Genomic DNA, 23799 nt, shown 5'->3' with positions numbered 1-23799 from the left:
CTTTGTTAGCAAAATTTTATCTACCCCTTTGCTTTAATACTTTATTTATAAATCTGTTGGAACCAGTTTAGCTGTTCAATAAGAAAACATTAACATAAAATTGTTCTCTTAATTTATGTGCATTTATTCAATTACATTGAGTTCTTAAAACAAGATACGGATTTCAAAGGGTGATAAATGTGGATATGTTTGTCCCTGGACACTTGAGCACAATTTCATTCTTTTGATTGGACAAAAACATTTATTTTACAGTTAGGTTACAGTTGCTAAGATTCTTTACTCTTAAATTCATTTGAAATACTTAACTTTAGTTTATGATTCATATTAGGAAAAAATCTGTTGTTTTCTTTTTCCCATTTCCTTTTCCTTTTCATTCTTTGTTTCTGTCTTCTATTGTTGCCTTTCCTTTATCTTCTGAATTCCTTTCTTTCCTTTCCTATAGGCACTGATGTTCTTTACATTGGCCCTCTGAAAGGTGAGCCTTGCCACAATTAAAAACAAAAACTTGGTCTGTCTGCTTCAGCTATATCCTTAACTTGTCTTCCTTCTAATTCTCTTGAACTGATTTTTTCCCCCAGATTTTCTGCCAACTTAATTATATTCTTTTGACCTTGTTATTACATGTTCTAATGTTATACAAGTAGAGTTAAAGTTAATTTTACATGTTTTCAAGACAGGTAAAATAAATGCACTAAGCTTTCCTTCCAGAACGAAGCTTTTGTTTCACAATTTGCTTTATATCATCGTAGTATGTATTACTGAAAAACTAAGATTCTGTGCTTCATACTTACTACCTGTTTTTCATGTTATTTATTAGGAAGTATATATTCAAGCCCAGGACTTTATAGTAAAACAATGACCCCCACTTACGACGCTCATGATGGAAGCCCCTTGTCACCAACTTCTGCTTGGTTCGGTGACAGTGCTTTGTCAGAAGGCAACCCTGGTATACTTGCTGTCAGTCAGCCAATCACATCACCAGAAATCTTGGCAAAAATGTTCAAGCCCCAGGCTCTTCTTGACAAAGCAAAAATCAACCAAGGGTAAGTTTTAAAATGCAGATATGTTGAAGAATTTCTTTCTCCAGTGAGAGGTAGAGATACTTTATTAATCTTGTCTTGCTTTGTTCTAATGCCCTCGTTAATCTGTCCAGGTGGCTTGATTCCTCAAGATCTCTCATGGAACAGGATGTGAAGGAAAATGAGGCCTTGCTTCTCCGATTCAAGTATTACAGCTTTTTTGATTTGAATCCAAAGGTACCGAGGGTTTTAGAGGGATCTTCTTTTTTTTCTTTTTGTTTTGTTCATTTGGATGTTTGGTTTTTGCAGTTAGTGGGGTTAGGAATCATTTATATATAGCAAGTCTGAATAATATTAAAAGCCTAAGCTTTAGACAAAGGCATCTATATTTGAAATAATTCTATTGTGTTAGTAAGTCGGAAGCATAATTAAACCTTTTTCTTTTTTGTTAAAATAACTGAACTTTTGGTTGATTTGTATTTTTAAAAGCACTAGCTTGGTACTACAGAATTGGTAAAGTTAGTTTTAGGGTTGTTTTTGTTTTGTTTTGTTTGTTTTTTTAACACTTCAGCTGTGCTTTTTGTAAAAGAAGATTTTTCTGAAATAGTACCTTTTAAATGACTTTCAGATTTCTAATTATAAATCAAAAGATGTTGCTTAAAAATTCTTTAAGCCTACATTTCTTCCTATTTAATAGCCAAACTTTGTAATATGTTTTTAGTATCAAATGATTGTATCACTTTGCTTTTCCTAGAAGAGTTAAATTTGCTATGAAATCTCAAGTATTTTTCCCTAGAATACATATGGCACAGAGATTTGGATCTTTTGCTTCCTTATTTATCATCCTTGGGAGGAAGGGAACCTCTCTTGACTACCTCTTATCCTTTTCATGTCTAGATTAGTGTCTAGATTTTCATGTGTATTGTTTTCATTTTTTATTATGTGCTTAAGTAATTCTTTATTGTAACTGTAAAATGTATATATTGGAACTATAAAAATAATTTTAGTCCCTTTTAGGTCATATCATGTCTCATTTTAGTAAAACCAAAGTTGTTTTAGGAACATAGTTACATGTGCTGGGGAAGGGGATGCTATGTATTGTTAAGACATTACTATTAATTTTTCTTAATGTAACTAAATGGATAATTCAGCAATATATAAATAAATCTTCTCCACAAGTACAAATATGTATTCTCTTATTTCAGATTCTTAAAATAATTGCTCTTTACAAGGACCTGACACTTTGTCTAAGCATGCTTTTCCCTAGTGAATAAGATGTTCCCTAAAGTAATTTACTCTCTGATTATAACATTTTAGTGTGGCAGGTTGCACTACCAACACTGAAAAGCAGTCACTTTTACCCTTTATATGTCTTTCAAATCAGATTCATTTTCTTAAGAACTCTGGAATATCTGATGATTGTTTCCCTGTAAAATAACACAGAATCTATTTCTAATATTGGATAGTAATGTTTTGGACATCTCAGTGTTATTTTTAATGGAAAATTAGATGTGGGTATATATAGACATACTTAACCCTGTAAGTATCGTTCTCATTATTGAGTATTTGATACTAAATAAAAATCCCAGGGAAAAAATGTATATTAAAACTTTTTTTCCAAGCGTTGAACGTGAATATTCAGTTTTCAAGTTATTTTATGTTAAAGGTGATGTATTACAAAAGGATTATGTCTCTTTTGCTGCAGTATGATGCAATCAGAATCAATCAGCTTTATGAACAGGCCAAATGGGCTATTCTCCTAGAAGAAATTGAATGCACAGAAGAAGAAATGATGATGTTTGCAGCCCTGCAGGTAGTGGAGAGTATTGGTAAATGGGACTTTTCAATGGAAAGGATAGGGGATTATTTTTAAATAGTAAAGTTACATTGTAATTCCAGTAGCATTTTGATAGTGTTTGCTTTTTGCTGTGTTGAAAATGAATATACACTTAGAAGGCAAAGTAAATACATGAATTTAACTTTTTGTCTTTTCAGAGTTTAGTGGTATATACCTCAGCTATTTTTTTTTGTATCCTATAGAAGAAAACTATTCTCCCACCCCAGATATATATTAGTTTAAAACTACCCCATTTTGCTTTAGAAATAAGATCTACATTGAAAATCCCATTTCTAAAATGAAGCTTATTACTTGCATACTTTCCTAAGTAGCTGGGGCTGATAATATTTTTTAAGTGGCTATAGCAAAAATAATACATTTTAAAGGTGATAAATTTTAATGGACTACTGAAACAAAACATAAATTAGTTTTCAGAATGATAATCCTTAAGGTGTAGATAGTTAGGGGCACCTGGGTGGCTCAGTCGGTTAGGTGTCTGACTCTTGATTTCACCTCAGGTCATGATCTCACAGTTCCTGAGATCAAGCTCCACTTCAGGCTCTGCGCTGATGGTGCGAGCCTCCTTGGGATTCTGTCTCTCCTTCTCTCTCTGCACTTCCCTTGCTCACAGGCACATGGCGCTCCCTCTCTCTCTCAAAATACATACATTTAAAAAAAATTTTTTTTAAGTAGCTAATGTTTTCCTTAGATTAAACCAGTGTTTTCTCAACTGTAGTTCTTGCATACCAACTTTTTAAGAATACAGCAGTGCTTATATTTTCAAAAATTTCCCCCTTTAGTAAAATAACATTAGGGAGGCATCCACAGATCTGCCTTCTTAGAGACACTGGGACCCAGCTGACCACAGATTAGTCATTCTTACAGTTCACATAGTTGAATGAGGCTTTGGTGAATGTTCTCAGATTATGGTAGAATTCTGGTTTTGCCAGAAGTCCTGACAAAATTAGTGTTCTTTAAGTACAGGAAGCAAAGTTGACATTTACTTATTAAAAGCTTTCACTGTAAAAAGGATTTTATTTTCTTCTCTTTAGAACACAAATAAAAATGCTCTCAGTCTTCCAAATGCTTTTATGCATCCAGGAAGGTTTTCTGGTTAAGACTTAAAAAATTGTCCTGTTTACAATGGAAGAAAAGCTCATTTCTCCTTAGTTTATATGATAAAAGAAGGGAGTCAAAACAAAGCTTAAACAAGGAAAATCTTTGATGGCAGATAAATTAGTTTAGGTAGAGACTTGTTTAATCAGCTAGTTAAGAATCTTCTATTGTGTTTTTGGATAATTCAGACTATCTGAAGAATTTCGTGAATTAAATTCTGGAGTAATTTTGTTCAAAGTATCTCACTTGGTTTATAGTTTTCTACCTACATCTTTCTCACTTAGAATATAGGCTTATAATTTTCTATTGACGGTTTTGCCAATGACAGAAGAGTAGTACACATAAAATGTATATGGGGGAAAATCACAGACTTTTATTATATAGTATTTATTTTTTTATTATAAAAATAATGCACTTTTTAAAAAACCAACAGATACAGACGTACCTATGAGCGCATAGTAGGTGCTGAAAAAAATTTGCTGAGTGAGAATATAGTTGACCCTTGAACAACACAGGCTTGAACTGCTTGGGTCCACTTATGTGCAGATTTTCTTTGATAAATACATTACAGTAAATGTATTTTCGTTACATTTTTTTCTCTAACTTTATTGTAAGAATAAGTATATACATATATAATATACAAAATATATGTTAATTGTTTCTTATTGATAAAGTTCTGGTTAAGGGCAGACTATTATTAGTAAGGTTTTGGGAGAGTCAGTGCCCCTAGCCTCCATGTTGTCCAAGGGTCAGATAGACACACACAGTTGTATTTTCACAGAAATAGGATCATTTCATAGCTTTCCCTCACCCAGTGTACAGTAGACAGTCCATTTTAGTGCAGTAGAAAACACTTCAAGACGTGAATTTTAATTTGTGGACACAATGTCCCAAAGCATCGCTCTCCTGAACCATTTTAGAATCTAGATTTATTATTATTTTTTTATGTTTATTTTTGAGAGAGGGAAGGGGAGAGAAAGAGGGAGACACAGAATCTGAAGCAGGCTCCAAGCTGTCAGCACAGAACCCAGCCTGGGGCTCGAACGTACAAACCGTGAGATTATGACATGAGTCAAAGTCAGACACTTAACTGACTAAGCCACCGAGGTGCCCCTAGAATCTAGATTCTATAAGAGAATTTTGGACTACAAATCCTGAGTCCTTAGAAGCCTTCCCAGAAACTGAACCAAAGGCTCTAAGAATCCATCCAGTACAGAAGGGGGAAACTTTGAAAAGATGGGAAAGAAATGCCTATTCTTTTTATTTTAGACAGTCTGCACTCTGAACTTGGGACTTCTGGTTCCCTGTGTAACGTAAATCTACAATAGTAAAAGGAAACAAAGTAAGGAGGAGTGGATCAAAAACAGAAAGGTTAATAACACTGTTTTTAAAGTATTTGGGTCCAAGTCTGTATTGTAACACTTAAAAGATAACCGATGCACCTCTGAAAGCAAAGCTGGGGTTTTATGACCATTCCCATTCATAGCCAGGGTTTCTCCAGTATAACTTAAAAGGACTTTCTGCATCAGAATCACCTAAGTCACTTAATAAAAATGCAGATTCTGGGCTGGACTCCAGATTTGCTAAATTAAAATCTCTGAGCGGTGAACTTAAGAATATGTATTTTTAACCAACTCTCCTGACGATTCTTAATGTTACCGACATTTGAGGCAACTTCCTGAGGGCCTCAACCTACCACATTCTCCATGATTTGTGAACATGGAAGTTTCTATCACTGGAGGGATCTCATTTCAGCACAGCTGAAGGTATAGCCAGAGACTATTCATTATCAATTCACTAATCTTAAAATACAGAGGAACACTGACAGTTGGCCTCAGATTAGTTCATTCAGTGTTCCCATGAATAGATCCTATTCAATGAATGAATACTTTAGAAATTTGGAGTGCTACTTAATGCTTTGAAAGGAAACTGATTAGGGGCACCTAGGTGGTTCAGTCGGTTAAGTGTCAACTCTCGATTTCAGCTCAGGTCTTGATCTCATGATTCATGGTTCAAGCCCTAGTTCTTGGGTTCGAGCCCCACATCAGGTTCTGTGTTGACATCGTGCAGCCTGCTGGAGATTCTGTCTTCCTCTCTCTGCTCCTCCCCTGCTTGTGCTCACACACGCACGTTCTCTCTCAAAATAAATAAACTTAAAAAAAAAAACAAAGAGAGGTAACTGATTAAGTGATTCAAAAGTTCTACTTACCTTTGTGTGAAACCTCCATAAGGTTTAGCATCAGAATCTAATAGATTATTAATATTTGTTCTAAGTGACTGACCTAAATATATTTAAAATCATTACTAGTTTTTCTTTATGCAAAGATTTTTCTAGCTGCATAAGGAGTAATTACCACTACTCTGGTATATATACACAAATATGCATGTGTGTGTGTTCACATATAAATGTAATCCATCTTATCATTGTTACGTAACTGAGATATAAACATCATCTTCCTCTGATCATGTTTTCAGCACTGAATTGAGGCTGGGGGGCCGGGGGAAGAAGGGCTTTAGCTTTCAACTAATTTTCTTCTGCAGGGTAATAATAGTAACACAAGGTAATCAATGTTAATATATTTTTTACAAAAGACCTGATGCATATTCTGTTAATTCATTCAGTATTCATTGGTTATAGGACCTGTTCTAGACACACGGAATACTGCAGTGGGGAGAAAAGAGTAAAAAATCTCTGCTCATGTGGAGCTTAGTGGACAACCTGTTAACTCTAAGTCCTAGGGCTTCCCAAACTAAATCATTTTTATATATCCTGGATAAATATTTATTGGGATGTTTAGGACACTGATTTTAGGTGCACTGCCATTTATTTTCCTATTCTAGTTCTTGGACACTATATCTTTTCAAGTTAGGTGATGAAAAGCTTTCAATATAGATGCGAACAGTGATCTCATTTTAAAGTTTTACTAGTTAAAACAGACATTTAAATAAAATATCATTTCTATTTTCAGTATCACATCAATAAGCTGTCAATCATGACATCAGAGAATCATTTGAACAACAGTGACAAAGAAGTAGACGAAGTTGATGCTGCTCTTTCAGACCTGGAGATCACTTTGGAAGGAGGGAAAACATCAACAATTTTGGTATGGTGAATCTTTTTCCCTACTAGTTTAGTTTGAATTCTTACCTTTTTGTGGATTTAATGCTTTAGAGAACACAGGTGTTGACTTACCAGAAACTTTCAGGGAAAAATTTTAAATTAATATTCTAGTCTCTAGGATACAGTAAAGATAGATCTTGAGATATCTGCACATTCTCTCACAAGCAGTGGAAGAACATTTCTGCAGAGTAAAAGGTAGAGTGAAGTCATGGTAACATCCATTCAGTGAGCTTCACATTTAAAATGTTACAAAAAAAGAAAAGCAGATCTTGGGAAAAATTTTAAATGCTAAGTTTAGTTTTAAAGCTTAGGAATTAGTTGTTACAGAAGAAACACTGACCTAAGGGCTGTTAGGATTTTATAAAATTTTCATGTGCAGATGTAAACATTTTTAGCTGAATTAGAATATGTTCTTATAGGTTATATGAACTGCCATTTTGATCACACTTTTTATTAGCTTTGTATGTCACTTAAAAATGACTTTGTGGAGTGCCTGCGTGGCTCAGTTGTTAGACTTTTGGTTTCAGCTCTGTCATGATCTCATGGTTCGTAGGATCGAGCCTCACATTGGGGTCTGCGCTGACAGCGTGGAGCCTGCTTGGGATTCATTCATTCTCTCTCTCTCTCTCTCTCTCTCTCTCTCTCTCTCTCTCTCTCAAAACAAACTTTAAAAAAAATGGCTTTGTACATATGACCATACATTATGATTGTACTTTTAAAACCTTAATAATCTGTATGTTATGTAATTTTGTTTATTGAATAAACTGATACTTGATGGCAGATACTAAATATTAGAGTTTCAAATTTCAAGAAAAATCAGAAAAAAAATGATTTAATTCTTTCCCTAGGGTGACATCACTTCTATTCCTGAACTTGCTGACTATATTAAAGTTTTTAAGTAAGTACAAAAGGGGAGGAATTCCAAATATTAATGAATGACAAATATCAATTTTGTAGTCACATTCATGTTGGAATTTACTTTAGCATATGCATTATGAATTATGAGAGAAAATAACCATCTTTACCAAATTAAAATTGCAGTACTCATGAGTTGTTTTATCTGATAAACATTTTTCTTAAAGGGGAAAAGCAAAGATTTTGTAACCTAGATTGCATCATGTAGACTGAAACATACAGTGGCATTTTAGTATAAAACATCCCCTCCGGGTGAAAGCAGGACATAATGAACTATTATTGCCAGCAGTTATTTCCTTGTTCAGAGCCCCAGATTCTATTGAATTTTATTCATTTGTTCAAGGCATATTTTATAATAAGGTTTTTGTGTATCTTATCTAGACTTTTATCAATCTGGGCACAGTCCACAGAATCTAGGCATTAAAGCAGAAAAGGGAGAAAGGAGAGGAGGTGATATGGAATAGAAGGTGTGAAGCCATTATGGAATAAACCATTTACTGTAGCTAAACATATAACAGCTTACCGTATGGAAAGCTTCAAAGATAAGGGCATGATATCAGATGCCGCTCCCTACCCCCTTTCTTCTCGCATTTCACACCTTTACTTACCCACTCTCTGTCATGATTACTGTCATCTTCGTGTTGGCCTTGGGTGGCAAGTTGAAGCACCATTCAGTTACACCCTGAGAGAGACCAGTACCCTCGTTCAGAGAGGCTCCAAAGGCAGCCTTGCACACACTCAGGAATCTGCTGGTGATTATAGGACCTAGGAGCTTTCCGATTGGTGACATTTACTTCACCTTTTGTTTCTTGTCCTTTCCATGTGACCTGCTAGTGTTAGAGATGGCTACCACTGACAGAAATACTAGATTGTTGGCCCTCCTTTCTCCTCTACCCATTCACTGTTTGAGATCTTCCTGAGTAGATTGATCGAGAGGGGACAAATCCAGTAACAGCAACATTGAATATAACATGCTGGCCCAAGGGAACTTAGTTGAATATATGTAAAACTTGGCCTCAGACTTTTAATGTTTTGAAACTTTGCTGCTAAAACATACTGTTGATAAAGTTATTTCAAAAGTGGTTTTTCTCTTAATTCTGTTTGACATGTAGGCCAAAAAAACTGACTCTAAAAGGTTACAAGCAATATTGGTGCACCTTTAAAGATACATCTATTTCTTGCTATAAGAGCAAAGAAGAATCCAGTGGCACACCAGCTCATCAGATGAACCTAAGAGGTAAGGAAAGCCTTGGAGTGACCAGTGTTGATGGAGAAACTTTCTGTTGGCTAACAGTCAGTAAACTTCGCTTTGCTGGGTGGGGCAGGGGTGTGTTTCTCAGCAGATACATTACTCCTTTATGGTACTTTTTTAGGTCTAGATTCTTTTTTTTGGTACATAGTTTTTGTCACAATTTTAAGCATTCCATTTCCCACAAATATTTCATTGTAATCTCTTTGTACAGTCTTCATTTGAAGTGATTCCACTTTTCTTCTCGTCAAGTAAATCTTTGGTGCCTCTTTTCTCATCCTCAGCATTAGGTCATTCAGGTTTTCTTCATTCTCATCCGTGTTGTAGTCCTCTCCGTTTTTGCTGGCTTTTCCCTTCCTCATCAACATCCTACTCTTCTTCCTGACTTTCACTGATGATAAGCTGGTCCCCCTCACGACCCCCAGTCTCTTTTTGGCTCCGCAATGGGGCAGCAGGCACCTATGGGGTTTGGCCAACTTCTTAACCCTCCCACAACACCTCTTCCTGAACATTTTCGTTCGACACTCTGCTCTCAGTTTGGCTCCTGGGGTAGTCCCAGGATACCCCTCTGAGGCTCCTCCTCGTCAACAACCTGAATCTCTTTGGGTTCCTCTTGTCTCTTCAAATCCAAAGCTGTCACTAAGGGGCTGGTATTTGAGGCACATGTTATTGGACATGTTTCTACTCCCTTGTGGCAACCTTGTTTGCTGTGGCCTGAGTTGCTCCTGGCTGAGGACTCAGAGCTACTGGCTTTGGTCTTTTTTTTTCCATTTCACTCCCCACTTGGGTGACTTCTTTGGTTCTTCACACTGCTCCTTCACTTCTTTTATCTGACTGATGCAGTGGTTCAGGCAGAAGGAGAATTTCCTGTCCAGGTTGGTCTGGTTCTTCTACGGCTAGAGGACATCTTGCTGCCTCCTGCCGTGATTTTTCTGCAGGGTGTTGCAGATTGTTGATCACCACTTCACTTATGGGGATATTCACTAAAACCACTTGGCTCACTTCCAGCGAGAACTGCTCTCCTATGTGCCCACACCACACTCCCTGCACCCTTGGCACCACCAGCATGCTTGGTGGATTGTCGTCTCACTGTTCCACACTCTTACAGCAAAGGCTAGAAAACTAAACTACATTTTCTAGACTTGTTTGCAGTGAGATTTTTATTCCAATCAGATGCATTCATGTAAGACTTCAATTCCCAACTAAGTTATGGGGTTGGAGAGGCAGAATTGAGAAAGGAGCATGGTGTTTCCCGGCTATGGAGCTGCGGGGTAGCCTCCTGGTTTCGCGGCCTGTTGTTGCAGTTCCCTTGGCAGGCTAGTTGTTCAAGAAGTTCATTCCTATCGGCCCAACCCGTTTCCCCTTGGGTTACATTTTGCATGTACATTTATCATTATATGTAAAGCAATATGCCTTTCTAACTAAAAATGTCCATATTTGGACAAAAGTACCCAAGAAGGGGGCCCCTGACTCATTCACAGAAATTGTTCTCAAAATATTGTATTTATTGCTTAAAATATAAAGGTGCTTTCCCTGATCTATAGTCTTCATTTTCTTTTCTACATAGTACATTAGGATATTTTTAGTATATTTCAACGAAATGTCCAAATCTCTGCTCTGTGTTCTGCTCACTAGTTATCTGAACTGTTGTTTTTAAAAAAGGAAACCCCTGGCCTGGGTAGAAGATTGCTCTGCCCATGTGTTAGAATACTGTAATTTTCCTAAAACTTTGAATTAGGCTAACTGCCTTTCTCTCCAAGACCCATGAGTTAACTTTTGGGTCTCTTTTGTTATTTGTTACTTTTAGAATCTGTTGCAGCTCTTGTTCTTGCTTCTGTCCTCAGCTGCCCAGGACCAGCCCAGATTATCTGCTCTTGATTTAGAGACTAGATCTGTCTTCTGGCCCCTGCTTTCTCTAACCGTGTTACATCCCTAACATTCCCCCTGCTTTCTCTAACTGTGTTACATCCCTAACCTTCCCCCTGCATGACTGAGAAGTCAAGTCCTAGTATGGAAAATGGCTTACAGTGTGCTGTCATCCTACCTTTTCCATGTCCTCCCAAAAGAGCATTTTCCCACACATCACACTAGTGAAGATATCACTAGCCTAAAAATCAAGTGGCTTACTTCCTGTTCTGCTACTAAATAAGCCCTATGATTTTAGAAAAATAGCCCATTTGGACCTCAGTACCTTCCTCTAAGAAATGAGAGTGTTCTCCGTGCCTTTGGACTTTGGACTAGATGTTCTCTAAGGCCTTTGGAGATCTAAAATGAAAAGTTCTAAAAACAAATTCAGTTCAAATACTGATTGAATTCCTGTGCCCCAGCTGTGCTAGATCCTGGAGACATGAGCAGGAACAGGTTACAGACCCACCCCTCTGGGTGTTTAGAGCATTTGGGAGATAAACAGTGACAATTTGGGCAATGAATAGTACTTTAAAAAGTAACAGGTCCAAGGAGGAGCAAAGATAAGGGTGTGTGCTGTCTCAGTGTTCAGCGATGGTGGGGAATATCCTGGCAGAAATAATGCCAGAGTTAGATCCAGTGTCTAACTCAAGGCCCATGGAAGGAAGGAGAATTGGTAAAAACCTTGTGGCAGAGACTGGTATGCAGAAATTCCTGGAGAAAAGCATCAGCAACCACAGGGGGTTTTGTGCTGTTGGAATGTAGAGTTCAAGGCAGAGGATGAATGCTTCCTGGTGGCTATTGAATCTGATTTCTCCATAGATGAGGGACAACAGCTGAAGAAATTGGCATGTTTTGGAGGATAAAAATGTTAGGGATTGTTTTTTAAACTGGCAGCAATGAAGTGTCACTGAGAAAGTATTAACATGAAAATAACAGGATCCATCCTATTTATATTGGCTACAGTATAGATGAATAATTTTAGAACAGTGACAGTGATCCAGATTAAGGTGATCAATATGGATGGAGAAAAGGGTTCAAGTTCAGAAGATCCTGAGAAAGCCCAGTCAGCAAGCATCCTGAGTGATTGATTTGGGAGAGGCTCATGGGGAGGAACTTATTTCTGGCTTGTACAAGTTGGATGGATAGAGTTGAGAATATAGAAGAGCTTATTTCAGGGAGAAGGACAGTGAGTTTAATTTGGGGTTATTTTAAATTTGAGGTGCCTGTGGGATAGCTGTTGGAGGTAACTTGTAGGCCACTGGATCACGGGAGATCCACACTGCAGATACTGATGGTATCAGTTTTAGCGTTAATGATAAATGGCAGCCATTAGAATGGTTGTCTATAATATGAAAAGGCTAAGAACAGAACCCTGCAGAACACCTGTGTTTGAGATACAGGGCAGATTAGAGGAAGGGAAACAAAAAATGCTTACGGAGACCATGGAAATGAGACATGGTGGGAACTAAGATAAAAGTGGTTTCAAAAAGGACAGCGTAATCACTGGCATCAAATACTACAGAAAAGTAAGATAAAGATTGTGAAGCCGACATAGCATTTAGCCACATTGGAGGTGGTTGGTGGCCTTGATGCAGAACAGACTGGAGTGGATTTCAGTGGCCTTTTGAGTATGGGAGCCAAAGTACAGTCATTGAGAAGTAAACAGGAAACAAAGATAGTTTTTTGATGAACCTTACCTGTAATAAGGAGGGAGGAAAGAGGGCAGTAACAGCAGAGAGAGGTGGAGGAGAAAGGCGTTTTGTTTCAAGATTGGAGAGACTCAAGGAAGTGAAATGCTGATGGAAACATCACACTAGAAATAGAGAAGTAGTGTCTGGGAGAGGAAGAGGATCTCTGTGATGGAGCAATGTTCCTGGGATGGCAGAAAACAGCCCATTTGGGATCAGAGAGATGCCATCCCACTGTGGGAGTGAGGGCAGCAGGCTTTATCAGCTGTGGTGGTAGGAAGCTGTGTGACTACTTCTCATGGCTTTCTTGGAAAAAAGATATGAAGTTGTCCCCTGAGAGTGAGCTGCATCGGAGGCCTCAGAAGATTTGAGATAAACATTGTTGAGAGTGTCTGAAAACACAGGATGCAAGTGTTGAGGGCCAGGTAGAGTTTGGGAATCCATGAATTTCTGGTGAAACCTATCTGCTTGGTTTTGTGGTTTTTCTCCCCCTCCCCTCCTTAGAGTGCTCAGCAGCCTATTATAGGCAAGTAAAAGCGAGGTGGTTGGATGGAGCCAGGGTTAAGGTCTTGGTTAGTGTGTATTAATGGAAATACGGTGAGTCTAGGGAGTTGGATGTGATAGCTGGTGAGTGGTGTCCAGGCTGGACTCAGGAAAAGGAAGAAGTGAAAACATGATGGGGAGAAGGTGTCAGGGCTGCAGGACTCAAAGAGTTTGAAGACTGCGGTTAGAACATGTCAGAGGAGCAGCAATTGGGCTACAGTGAAGCGTGGCACATTGCCACGGTCATAGGTACCTGAGGTGGCACGGAGTGAATATTGTCTGAGATGTGTGGCCTGACAGGTGCCTCTGAGCCTACAGTAGCACCTGAGTTACCACTCACTATGCCTCGCCAAGCTTTTAGGGTTTTTTGGTGTTTTACTTTTAAAAGAGACATGATTATGGGATTGTGTACTTTTAAGTCTGCTTCAGTGAGTAATGAAATCTGCAAAAGAACTATCTTCAAACATCTCCTCTTTGTGTTACTTTTGCAGATTAAATGCAAACTTCCTGATAGTTTCTAATCCTTGTACAGAAAGAGTTAAATGCTGTAGCTAATATTTTTTAAAAGAAAGCAAACAGGGAGAAAGTCCACTAAATTCATGATAGGTGTTTCTGGAAAGGAGAAGAGGATCTTCCATTTATCTAAAATGTTCTGTTTCTTGGGGCGCGTGGGTGACTCAGTCGTTTTAGCGTCTGACTCTGGATTTCAGGTCATGATCTCACGGTTCACGGGATCGAGCCGCCGTCCGGCTCGACAGTTGGGCTCTGCGCTAACAGTGTGGAGCCCGCTTGAGATTCTCTCTGCCCCTCCCCTGCATGCGCGCGCGGTGCCCACTCCCTCTTATCAGAGTGCGTAAACATTAAAAAAAGTACAGTATCCTGTTGTTTTCAATACAGTGCTTTGTATTTGTTCTTTCTTTGTGGTAGATGTAGAGAGCTTTATTATCTTGTTCCTTATACTCTCTGTACAGAGAGATGTTGCTCCGGTACACAGAGCAAAGTGACCACAGGGCCTCCTAACAGTCTAGGAGCCTACTTGATGGTCTTAAGACACATTGAGAGTGATAACTGGAATACCGTTTAGAAAGCTCTGACATGTCTGTTATCTTCTTTATCCTTACGGCATTCCTGTGAGGTAGAGTTTTAAGGTTGGGAAATTTGGGCTTAGAGATGTTCCACAAATGGGCAGTAATTAAGTGACAGAGAAGTGTAGAACAAGGTCAGATTGCAGGGTGCCTCTCCACTGTGTTACACTGGTTACTACTTGTTTATGCCAGCCATTATCCCGCCATCTAACTGAGTGTATGTTCAGCCCATCTGTGTGCCCTTCTGTAAAGCTGCTAGCTAATGCTTCACAGAAAGGGCATCATAAAAGTCCTTTATTCTTGGGGCTTCTGGCCAGTAGAGCAGGCAACTCTTGATCTCAGGGCCATGAGTTCAAGCCCCACAGTGGGCAGAGAGGTTACTTTTAAAAAGTCGCTTATTCTTACCAAAATGTTATCCCTATACATTTAGCAACTTAAAAGTCCCAAATACCTTGAGATTTAAGGAACTGAATGATATTAAAACAGCACAGTATCAAACTTGTGGGGTCGTGTTTTTTGGTAATATCCTTTTAACAGGACCCTTTCCTTCTCTTCAGTGAAGTTTTATGAGGACCACAAACTGCACTATACCCCTTTTCTATACTAGATCTCTTTTGCTCCACCTCAAACAATTATTGGGCGATAAAACCTTGCTTCCCAGTTTAAAGATTCCAAAACAGCAAAATTCAGCATGTTAAGATACCATAAAATGAGAGCTACCTATAGCGGCTTGTGATTTCTTAAAGGTAAATTTGACCATTTTAATAATTTTTTTATTACAGGATGTGAAGTTACCCCAGATGTAAACATTTCAGGCCAAAAATTTAACATTAAACTCCTGATTCCAGTTGCAGAGGGCATGAATGAAATCTGGCTTCGTTGTGACAATGTAAGTTTTCCAATTAAAAGTGTGAACTTCAGTTTTCTTCAGTTCCCTAGTGAGTTGACCAGTCGTCCTTACATTTTATACTTAAAGGACCCATCATGTGATACATTTCATATTTCAGTATTTCTTTTCAACAGGAAAAACAGTATGCACACTGGATGGCAGCCTGCAGATTAGCTTCCAAAGGCAAGACCATGGCAGACAGTTCTTACAACTTAGAAGTTCAAAATATTCTTTCCTTCCTGAAGATGCAGCATTTAAACCCAGATCCTCAGTTAATACCAGAGCAGATCACAACTGATATAAATCCTGAATGTTTGGTGTCCCCTCGCTATCTAAAAAAGTACAAGAACAAGCAGGTATTTGATTCATTTCATCTCTTTTCTTCTCGTATGATTTTGTATATGTACTGTAAATTTAGTTTCCCCTGTTAAAACTTTGTGGCTTTAATGATGGTCTGAATTTCATATCAGGTGGCTGGAATATAAAATAGGATGTGGATGGCCTTCAGTCAGTTCAGTCATTTTAAAAAATGTTTATCATTTTAATAGGACAGATCATAAGGTAAAATAGTTGGAAGCATATTTATTCTAAACAACCTAAGGAAACTGCTCTGTTAACAGGTGTTCTTTCAGGGAATTGAAATGGTGTGGATGCTTTGAATTCCTTAATTCATGCAGTTTTATTCCTTATATATGTGTGGTATAAAGCACAGCCAGCATTTCCCGGCAAAGTCTAGAGCAACTTCTCACTGTCAAAATGGACTTTTCCAGCTTTGGAGATAAACTTTACAATGGTAGAAATAGTCTACATTTTAACATCGTCTTTTCTTAACAGTCAAAAACCTAAACCAAGATTTGCGTGACGTGACAGAGTTTGGCAAATTTTGATTGAAATTCACTGCTTTTGTTCACTTTGTTTAGAATTCCTTTCCTGGAAATTAATACCATAAAAGGATTGCTATTTAGGAAAATGGTTCTTCAGTACAACATAAAAGGTTCTTTGCAGGGGAATTTCATTTGGGATAGCCCCCAGTATTCTCTACACCAAACATCATGCCATAAAAGGCAAAGGCTTCAGTGTGAGGTGGGGTGAAGAAGGCCTTTAAAATAAATATTTCATTTCTATCCAGTTTGATTTTTATCTGTTAAAGAATAATTTTAAAACATTACTGGGAGGGCCCAATAAAATACCCAGAACACTTACTAATTCTTAACTTTAAATATAATGTTTATCATATGTGTTTGAAATTACTTAGCTGGAAATGTTCAGAAGGTTAATTACCAAGTATTTGTCTTTAAGTTTCAGAGGTTGTGTAAGCTACATGGAAATTGTTTATCCCACAGTCCCTACAATGTGGGAGTAGTGAGGAATGGAGGAAATGCTGCCCTGGGGAGATTTGTGGAATGTAGATTGTAAGTTAAAAAGGGAAAGTGAATCAAGTACTAATTTTATTTTTTTATTCTTCGTTATTTCATTTAAACATTACTTGTAAAAAAATCCTTGTTTCTGAAAGTGGATTCATTTGCCTTCAAAGGCAAGGAATAGTTTCAAATCTTAGCAAGGTTCTTTCACTGTGAGGTACCAGGAAAAGAAGATCTTCAAGTCTAACTGTGAAGACTGACAAATGTTGGCTTAGCTGTCGGAGATGGGTACTGAATTGTTTTCTCAGAAGCCTCTCAAATGATTGTTTTCACTTTTAAAAGATAGTTTTCCAACCCTGATTTCTCAACTAGATTGTCAAGTGAAAATTCTCTGGGGGACAGAAACAGTGACTATTTGTCTTCAACTGGTGGGGTGGCAGTATGTGTGGCCCGTGGTTAAGGATTCTTCCAGCCTTGTCTTCCACGTTGGCATTTTATCAAACACACATTCTTTTGTAATCCTTCTTTCCCTGACTAAATTTATGGGTTGTTCCCAGAAGGTAGAGACCATGTATTGCCCTGACACCTAGAAAGTGCTGATTGGAAGAAGTTTAGTTGCTTATTGTATGTCACATGCTGTACTCGTCGTTGGACATAGGGCTTAATAGTTAAACTATATACTACAGTGGTGTTCAGGAGTCCAGTAGGATGAGGTCCAGGCCATGGGGTCCTTTATTCCTATCAGGGCATAAGATTTTCCTTTGGGCCCACCAATACAGAGAATTTGTTATATTTAATCTACTTTAAATCCCCAAAACTGTATATTATTTACACTTGCTATATATATATATATATATATATATATATATATATATATATCTCCTTATATGACTGTGACTCCCAAACTGCATTTTTACATTTTAAAGAAAAGAGTTGTTGGGTATTTTATCCATGTTAATACAAATTGAAATAGACTACTGTGTGTATAGCCACCATTCCTAGTGTAGTATATAGCATCTCTTCATTTTCCCTTCCAGGAAAAAGGATGCAAAAAACAAATGGTAATTGAGGGGGGTTGCTTTTCTTGTGTAAATAAAGAAACAGTATGGTCACTGCACTTATTTTATGCCTTCAACTTATTTCTGAAAAGTGGTGCATGGGTCATATTATCTGACTCAATCTGAAAACATTAAAGGTTTTTGAATGTTAATTTTGATTTCGTACTAAAATCATTAGCTCTGCCCTAACCAGTAAGAACTGGTAAATGAGCAGGGAAAAGGGTATTTGCTCTTTTTTATTTTTTTCCCTACAAATTTCTACCCATAATTTTAGTAACACTTAACAATCTAAAATAGTATGGAAGTGTTTCTCAGTATTCAAAGTGGAAAGTAATCGCTGCTTTCTCGTTTTCATTTTCATGCTTGCATTTACTTTGCTTGGTTTCTACCTGAAGTAATTTTTTTTGCATGGTTTTTGGCTGGAATTTTGGTTTGCAGGTTACCGCAACTTTTTCTTTGCTTCATTGCCATTTTTTCTGATTGCCTTTTTTTTCTTTCTGCTTCCTTTTTCTTTCCTCGCATTGCCATCTACAGCCAGGCTATATAAGAGATTTGGTAAGTTCTCCATATTTAAAAAAGAAAAGGAAAGAAAATAAATACATAAAATATTTAAAGCCCTAGCTACACTTCCCCCACCCCGCCCCCCCACCCCATTGCCTTCATGGATTTCCACTCTTTGTGGGAGTAGTCATCCCAAAGTGAGTATAATTTAAGTTAAAAGTTAACTTTCCTAATGATACCTTTAGAAATTAAAAAAATCTTTATGGTGGTTTCAAGTATTAAAGGTGCTAATAAATAGTCCACTACGAATTTATATTGCAGGTACTCATTCTGATACTGTTTTGGTGCTAAATTTAAAACCTGTCATGTACCGGATTAGAACATACCGTTTTATAAAAGCAAAATATGTGTGTGTCCTTGGAATATGTTTTGGGAGTGGCAGTTATTACTCCTGAAAGTACTTTTTGTTTCTGGATATATGGAAACTGAAATCAAAAAGAAATACATCAAGGTTTATTTTGAAGAGTCATTATTTAACTAAAATTCCTAAATGTGGCTTCAGAAATTTCCTAATTCCAACTCTTAGAGGTAATTGTGGGGTGGGGCACAGTTGGTTACTTTTGTTTTGCTCCTGCAATGAAAGAATATTGTCTGATGGTAAAGGTGATGTTTAATCATGTTTAGATAACAGCAAGAATCTTGGAGGCCCATCAGAATGTAGCTCAGATGAGTCTAATTGAAGCCAAGATGAGATTTATTCAAGCATGGCAGTCATTACCAGAATTTGGCATCACACACTTTATTGCAAGGTCAGTGGTTCTGCTACTAAACATCTATGTATAAATCTTACTGTGTACGTTTTTACTTAATCTATTTCAATTAAACATTTAAAGTACCTGCTGAGATCCATTAAGCAATTTTACAGTAAAGAATATTGAAATGTATTTTCTATTCTTGTAATTTTTACTTTAAAAATCCAAAATGATTGGGCTGCCTGGGTGGCTCAGTCAGTTGAGTGTCTAGCTCTTAATTTCGGCTCAGGTCATGATCCCAGGATTATGGGATCAAGCCCGGCATCGGGCTCCACACTCAGCATGAAGCCTGCTTAAGATTTTCTCTCCCTCTGCCCCTCGCCCCCACTTGTGCATTCTCTCTTTCCCCCAAAAAAACTCAAAATGATAGCATTTCTATTTTTACTTATATAAGAATATCACTTTTTTGAGAGTTAAAGAGCACATCTTAAAAACAGGGGCTCAGTTGGTTAAGCATTCAACTTTGACTCGGGTCATGATCTCACAGTTTGTGAGTTTGAGTCCTGCATCGAGTGAGCCCCACTTCTCTTTTTCTGCCCCTCGCTTCACTTGCACCCTCTATTAAAAAAAAAAGAAAAACAGAGCAACATTCCTCCCACCCCCAACGTGTTTTTAAACATTTATTATGTTTTAATACTATAGGTTCCAAGGAGGAAAAAAAGAAGAACTTATTGGAATTGCATATAACAGACTGATTAGGATGGATGCCAGCACAGGAGATGCAATTAAAACATGGCGTTTCAGTAACATGAAACAGTGGAATGTGAACTGGGAAATAAAAATGGTAAGCTAGGGATGGGCACCTGGGTGGTTCAGTCAGTTAAAGCATCCAACTCATGGTTTTGCCCCAGGTCATGATCTCAAGGTTTGTAAGACATAGGTCCTGCATTGGGCTCTGCAGTGTTAGTGCACAGTCTGCTTGGGATTCTCTCTCTCCCTTCCTGCCCCTACCCTGCTCATGCGCACACTCTCAAAATAAATAAATAAATAAATGGTAAGCTATAACAGTGTTACTTGAATTAATATATAGCCCTTCTGGGGCACCTGGGTGGCTCAGTCGGTTAAGTGTCCGACTTCGGCTTAGGTCATGATCTCACAGTTCACAAGTTCAAGCCCCACGTTGGGCTCTGTGCTGACAGCTCAGAGCCTGGAACCTGCTTCAGATTCTGTGACCCCCTCTCTCTCTGCCCCTCGCTCTCAAAAATGAATAAACTTCAAGAAAAAAAAATTTTAAATATATATATATAGCCCTTCTAAAACTTAAGAATTTAAAAGACCTATAAATTCTATAGATTGTTTGTACCATTACCTCTTAAAGTAAAGTATAAAACATGGTTGGTTATTCATTTCCCACTTAAACTTGCCTAGTTCATAACTAGCCCAGTTATTAGAACTCTAAGAATATAATCTGCTTAGAAGATTGTTTTCCTGTAATGCTAAATCCCTTTCACTCCTAGTAGCAGCTGCTGTTTATTGAATGCCTACTCTGTGCCAGTCGTGATGCTAGATGTTTTTGTATTTGTCCCCTATTTCTAAATCTCACCACAGCCTTGTGCGGGATAGTTGGATTGTCCCTACTTTACAAATGAGGACACTCACATGTAGAGGCCTGTGGACCATGATTGCTATGACCACTTTAACAGTCACAGAATCAGGATTCAAAGTCAGATGCTCAGGGGCTCTAAAACCTGGCACAGCTACTACTGTATATCATGCTGCCCCCAGACTTGAAGTACATAAATATCATTTAAACAATCTTTTACTGATAAGCTGTGTGTTTTAGGGACATTGGGTTTGTTGTAGCACTTCCTATTAGTAAAGTAATAGTAATAGTAATAGTATAGTATAGTATAGTATAGTATAGTATAGTATAGTAATAGGTAGTAAAGTAAAGTAATAGGTTACTTTTCTGTGGTTAACCTTGATCCAGAAGCAGATAACCCATCCTCCTCCTGATACATTGTAGGAGCCTAACACTATGTCACAGCACCTATGTCATTTACCTTCATCGCGTCATATAGGCATTTTGTCATTTCTCATTATCACAGGGGCGAGTACAGTACAGTAAGGTATGTTGAGAGAGAGACCATGTTCCCATAACTTGGTTATAGTATATTGTTATAATTCTGTTATTGTTAATCTCTTACAGTATCTAACTTACAAATTAAACTTTATCATAGGTATATCTGTAAAGGAAAGAAAAGCATAGTGTATGTAGGGTTCAGTACTATCCATGGTTTCAGGCATCCACTGAGGGTCCTGAAATATATTCCCCATGGATAAGAGGGGTTGTTACTGTATTCAAACATGATACCTAAAGGTTAAGTATCTGAAGCAAATATTAAATTAAATGCAGGAAGTAGGTTTTCTCTCAGGCCTTGAAGAGAGACATTCTCATTAATTGAATCACCAGAGACCATTTGGGAACATAATGACCTAAACCCTTTGCATTCAGTCTTCCTTTTCAGAACATGAAAACTAAAAAGGAGTCGGGGAGGGGCTAGTCAACTTGTATTCTTTTGGAACTGAAGGCATTATTAGTTTAGGATTAAAAAAAAATTGAGGGTCGACAAATAGTCTTGTGATAGAGCAGACATTAAACAGCACAGTAGCGTCACTTGTGCCTAACCATGTGGAGTTTTACTGAGATTGACAGTTCTTTGTCTTTGTTCCAGGTCACGGTAGAGTTTGCAGATGAAGTACGATTGTCCTTCATATGTACCGAAGTAGATTGCAAAGTGGTTCACGAATTCATTGGTGGCTACATATTTCTCTCAACGCGTGCGAAAGACCAAAATGAGAGTTTAGATGAAGAGATGTTCTACAAACTTACCAGTGGCTGGGTGTGAATAGAAATATTGTGTAATGAAACTCCATGGCCATAACAATATTTAACTTTGAAAGCTGTTGTTTGTTATATGCTGCTTAATAAAGTAAGCTTGAAATTTATCATTTTATCATGAAAACTTTTTTGCCTTACCAGACCAGTTAATATGTGCACTAACAAGCACGACTATTAATCTGCTATCATGATACAGTATATGGACATGAATATGGCACACATTCCTTAGGGCCAGGAATTGAAAACGAAAGTAGTGGGCAAGTCAGGAACAAAACATCACTGATTTAAGCTAGCCAAACTAAGAAACTCAAGCCATCTACTTTAAAGCTATCCAGGGCTTAAACTATATGAAGTCTATTTATCATGTTTAATGCATGTGTTTTAATGTATGTTTAATTTGATCATGTGTTTTAAAAATGCCTACTTTCTGGTAGCTATTGATTCCCCATCCCTCACTCCCATCCCCAAATAAATCAGGCCTGTGGAAGATGCCTGATATTCAATAATGTTATTGTTTGACCTTGAAGGAAACTGCTATCAGTCCCTTATGCTTGGTTTGTTTTTGTCCTTGAATAAGCATGTATGTATATTGTCTTGTGTTTTGACTTTCACACCCTGTTGTATTACAACACTTTTAGTATTCACCAGCATATTCACTGTCTGCCTAAAATAATGCAACTTTTGCATTACAATATGAAGTAAAGGTCTATGAAGTATGCATTTTGTGTAACTAATGTACAAACACAAATTTTATAAATTGTACAGTTTTTTAAAAAACTACTCACTAGCAAATGTCTTAGATGTAGCATCTTTGCATTAATTAAATGCTTTTAAAAATATAATGTGCAGTTTTCATATCTGCTAAATTAAGAATGACTTCATTATAGTCATGATTTGCCACAATGTCCTTAACTCTAATGCCTGGACTGGCCATGTTCTTGTCTTTTGCGCTGTTACAGTCGGCATTGGTGCTATAGTCAAAATTCCTAGGTCACATAACCCAAGAGGGGGCCGGGAGGGGTGGATTACCAGTATTGTCCAATAATCCATGGTTTAAAGACTGTATAAATGCATTTTATTTTAAATAAAAGCAAGATCTTTTATTTATGTTTCTTTTTGTACTTTGTGTTTTTACTGTTTCCATAGCATTAACCGTAGAAATGAACTCTTGCCTTTGGGAAGAACTTTGCCTACATCTTGTGTTAAGAGAACAACTTGCTGGTATCCAGAGTATCACCAGATAGTTGATACTTAATCTCTAGGATAGATTCTTCCACCCCATTTTTTGTTCTACTTAAAAATGAACCGCATAATATTTAAATATTAGATTGTATAAACAGAAACATGACAAATGAACAGACATTGTTGCCTCGGGCAGAATTTGTTTTAAACGGCAAAATAACTCCTGGTCTAAAAGACCACAACTCACATGTATGAATCTGCTCCCTGGTGTTAATGCTAATTATATCATTCAGATGCAGAACTTCAGTCCTGGACTTTTACCCTTTATCTGTTGCATTTAATCAGGCCAAGTCTGGTTGGTTTTTCCCTCAGGCAATCTTTTGTCACTGTTATCATGGACACCTGAATTCAGGTCTTTGTCCTGGGCCTGCCAGGATGCCATGGCCTCTAGAAGCAAAGCTCCTATCACCTTCTCCATGGCTTTTCTTTGTACTCTAAGGCCAGGTCATAACAATCCTTGTTCCAAATATAAGGGCTTCTTCCCATTAAAACAACATTTAAATAATGTATCTCCTTTTCTCATCTTAAATACAGGTCACCAACTTGTATAGTCACTTGGTAAAAGCCCTGAAGTAGATTTAGACGAAGGCATACTCAAGTCCCTTAGAGTCTT

General features: G+C 37.6%; 1 protein-coding gene across 6 annotated transcripts in view; it reads left to right on the top strand.

The window, feature by feature from the left end:
• FERMT2 (FERM domain containing kindlin 2) overlaps positions 1-23051 on the top strand; it is an 84316-nt gene extending 61265 nt beyond the window's left edge. Inside the window, exons 5-18 of one of the 6 annotated variants that reach the window (XM_045450987.1) lie at positions 443-475; positions 818-1043; positions 1154-1256; positions 2725-2832; positions 6942-7076; positions 7942-7991; positions 9121-9245; positions 15264-15370; positions 15505-15726; positions 17769-17792; positions 18324-18344; positions 18975-19099; positions 19745-19886; positions 21778-23051. In XM_045450987.1, the coding sequence (XP_045306943.1) occupies positions 443-475; positions 818-1043; positions 1154-1256; positions 2725-2832; positions 6942-7076; positions 7942-7991; positions 9121-9245; positions 15264-15370; positions 15505-15726; positions 17769-17792; positions 18324-18344; positions 18975-19099; positions 19745-19886; positions 21778-21951 (1595 nt within the window). In that variant the 3' untranslated portion in view covers positions 21952-23051. The remainder of the gene's footprint in view (positions 1-442; positions 476-817; positions 1044-1153; positions 1257-2724; positions 2833-6941; positions 7077-7941; positions 7992-9120; positions 9246-15263; positions 15371-15504; positions 15727-17768; positions 17793-18323; positions 18345-18974; positions 19100-19744; positions 19887-21777) is intronic. The other 5 variants (XM_045450989.1, XM_045450988.1, XM_045450991.1 and 2 more) reach the window with 5 other exon arrangements.
• The last annotated feature ends 748 nt before the right edge of the window (positions 23052-23799 follow it).

Source organism: Leopardus geoffroyi, chromosome B3 (assembly GCF_018350155.1).
Source record: "Leopardus geoffroyi isolate Oge1 chromosome B3, O.geoffroyi_Oge1_pat1.0, whole genome shotgun sequence".
NCBI classification, from domain to species: Eukaryota; Metazoa; Chordata; class Mammalia; order Carnivora; family Felidae; genus Leopardus; species Leopardus geoffroyi.
This window is presented reverse-complemented; position numbering and strand designations above follow the sequence as displayed.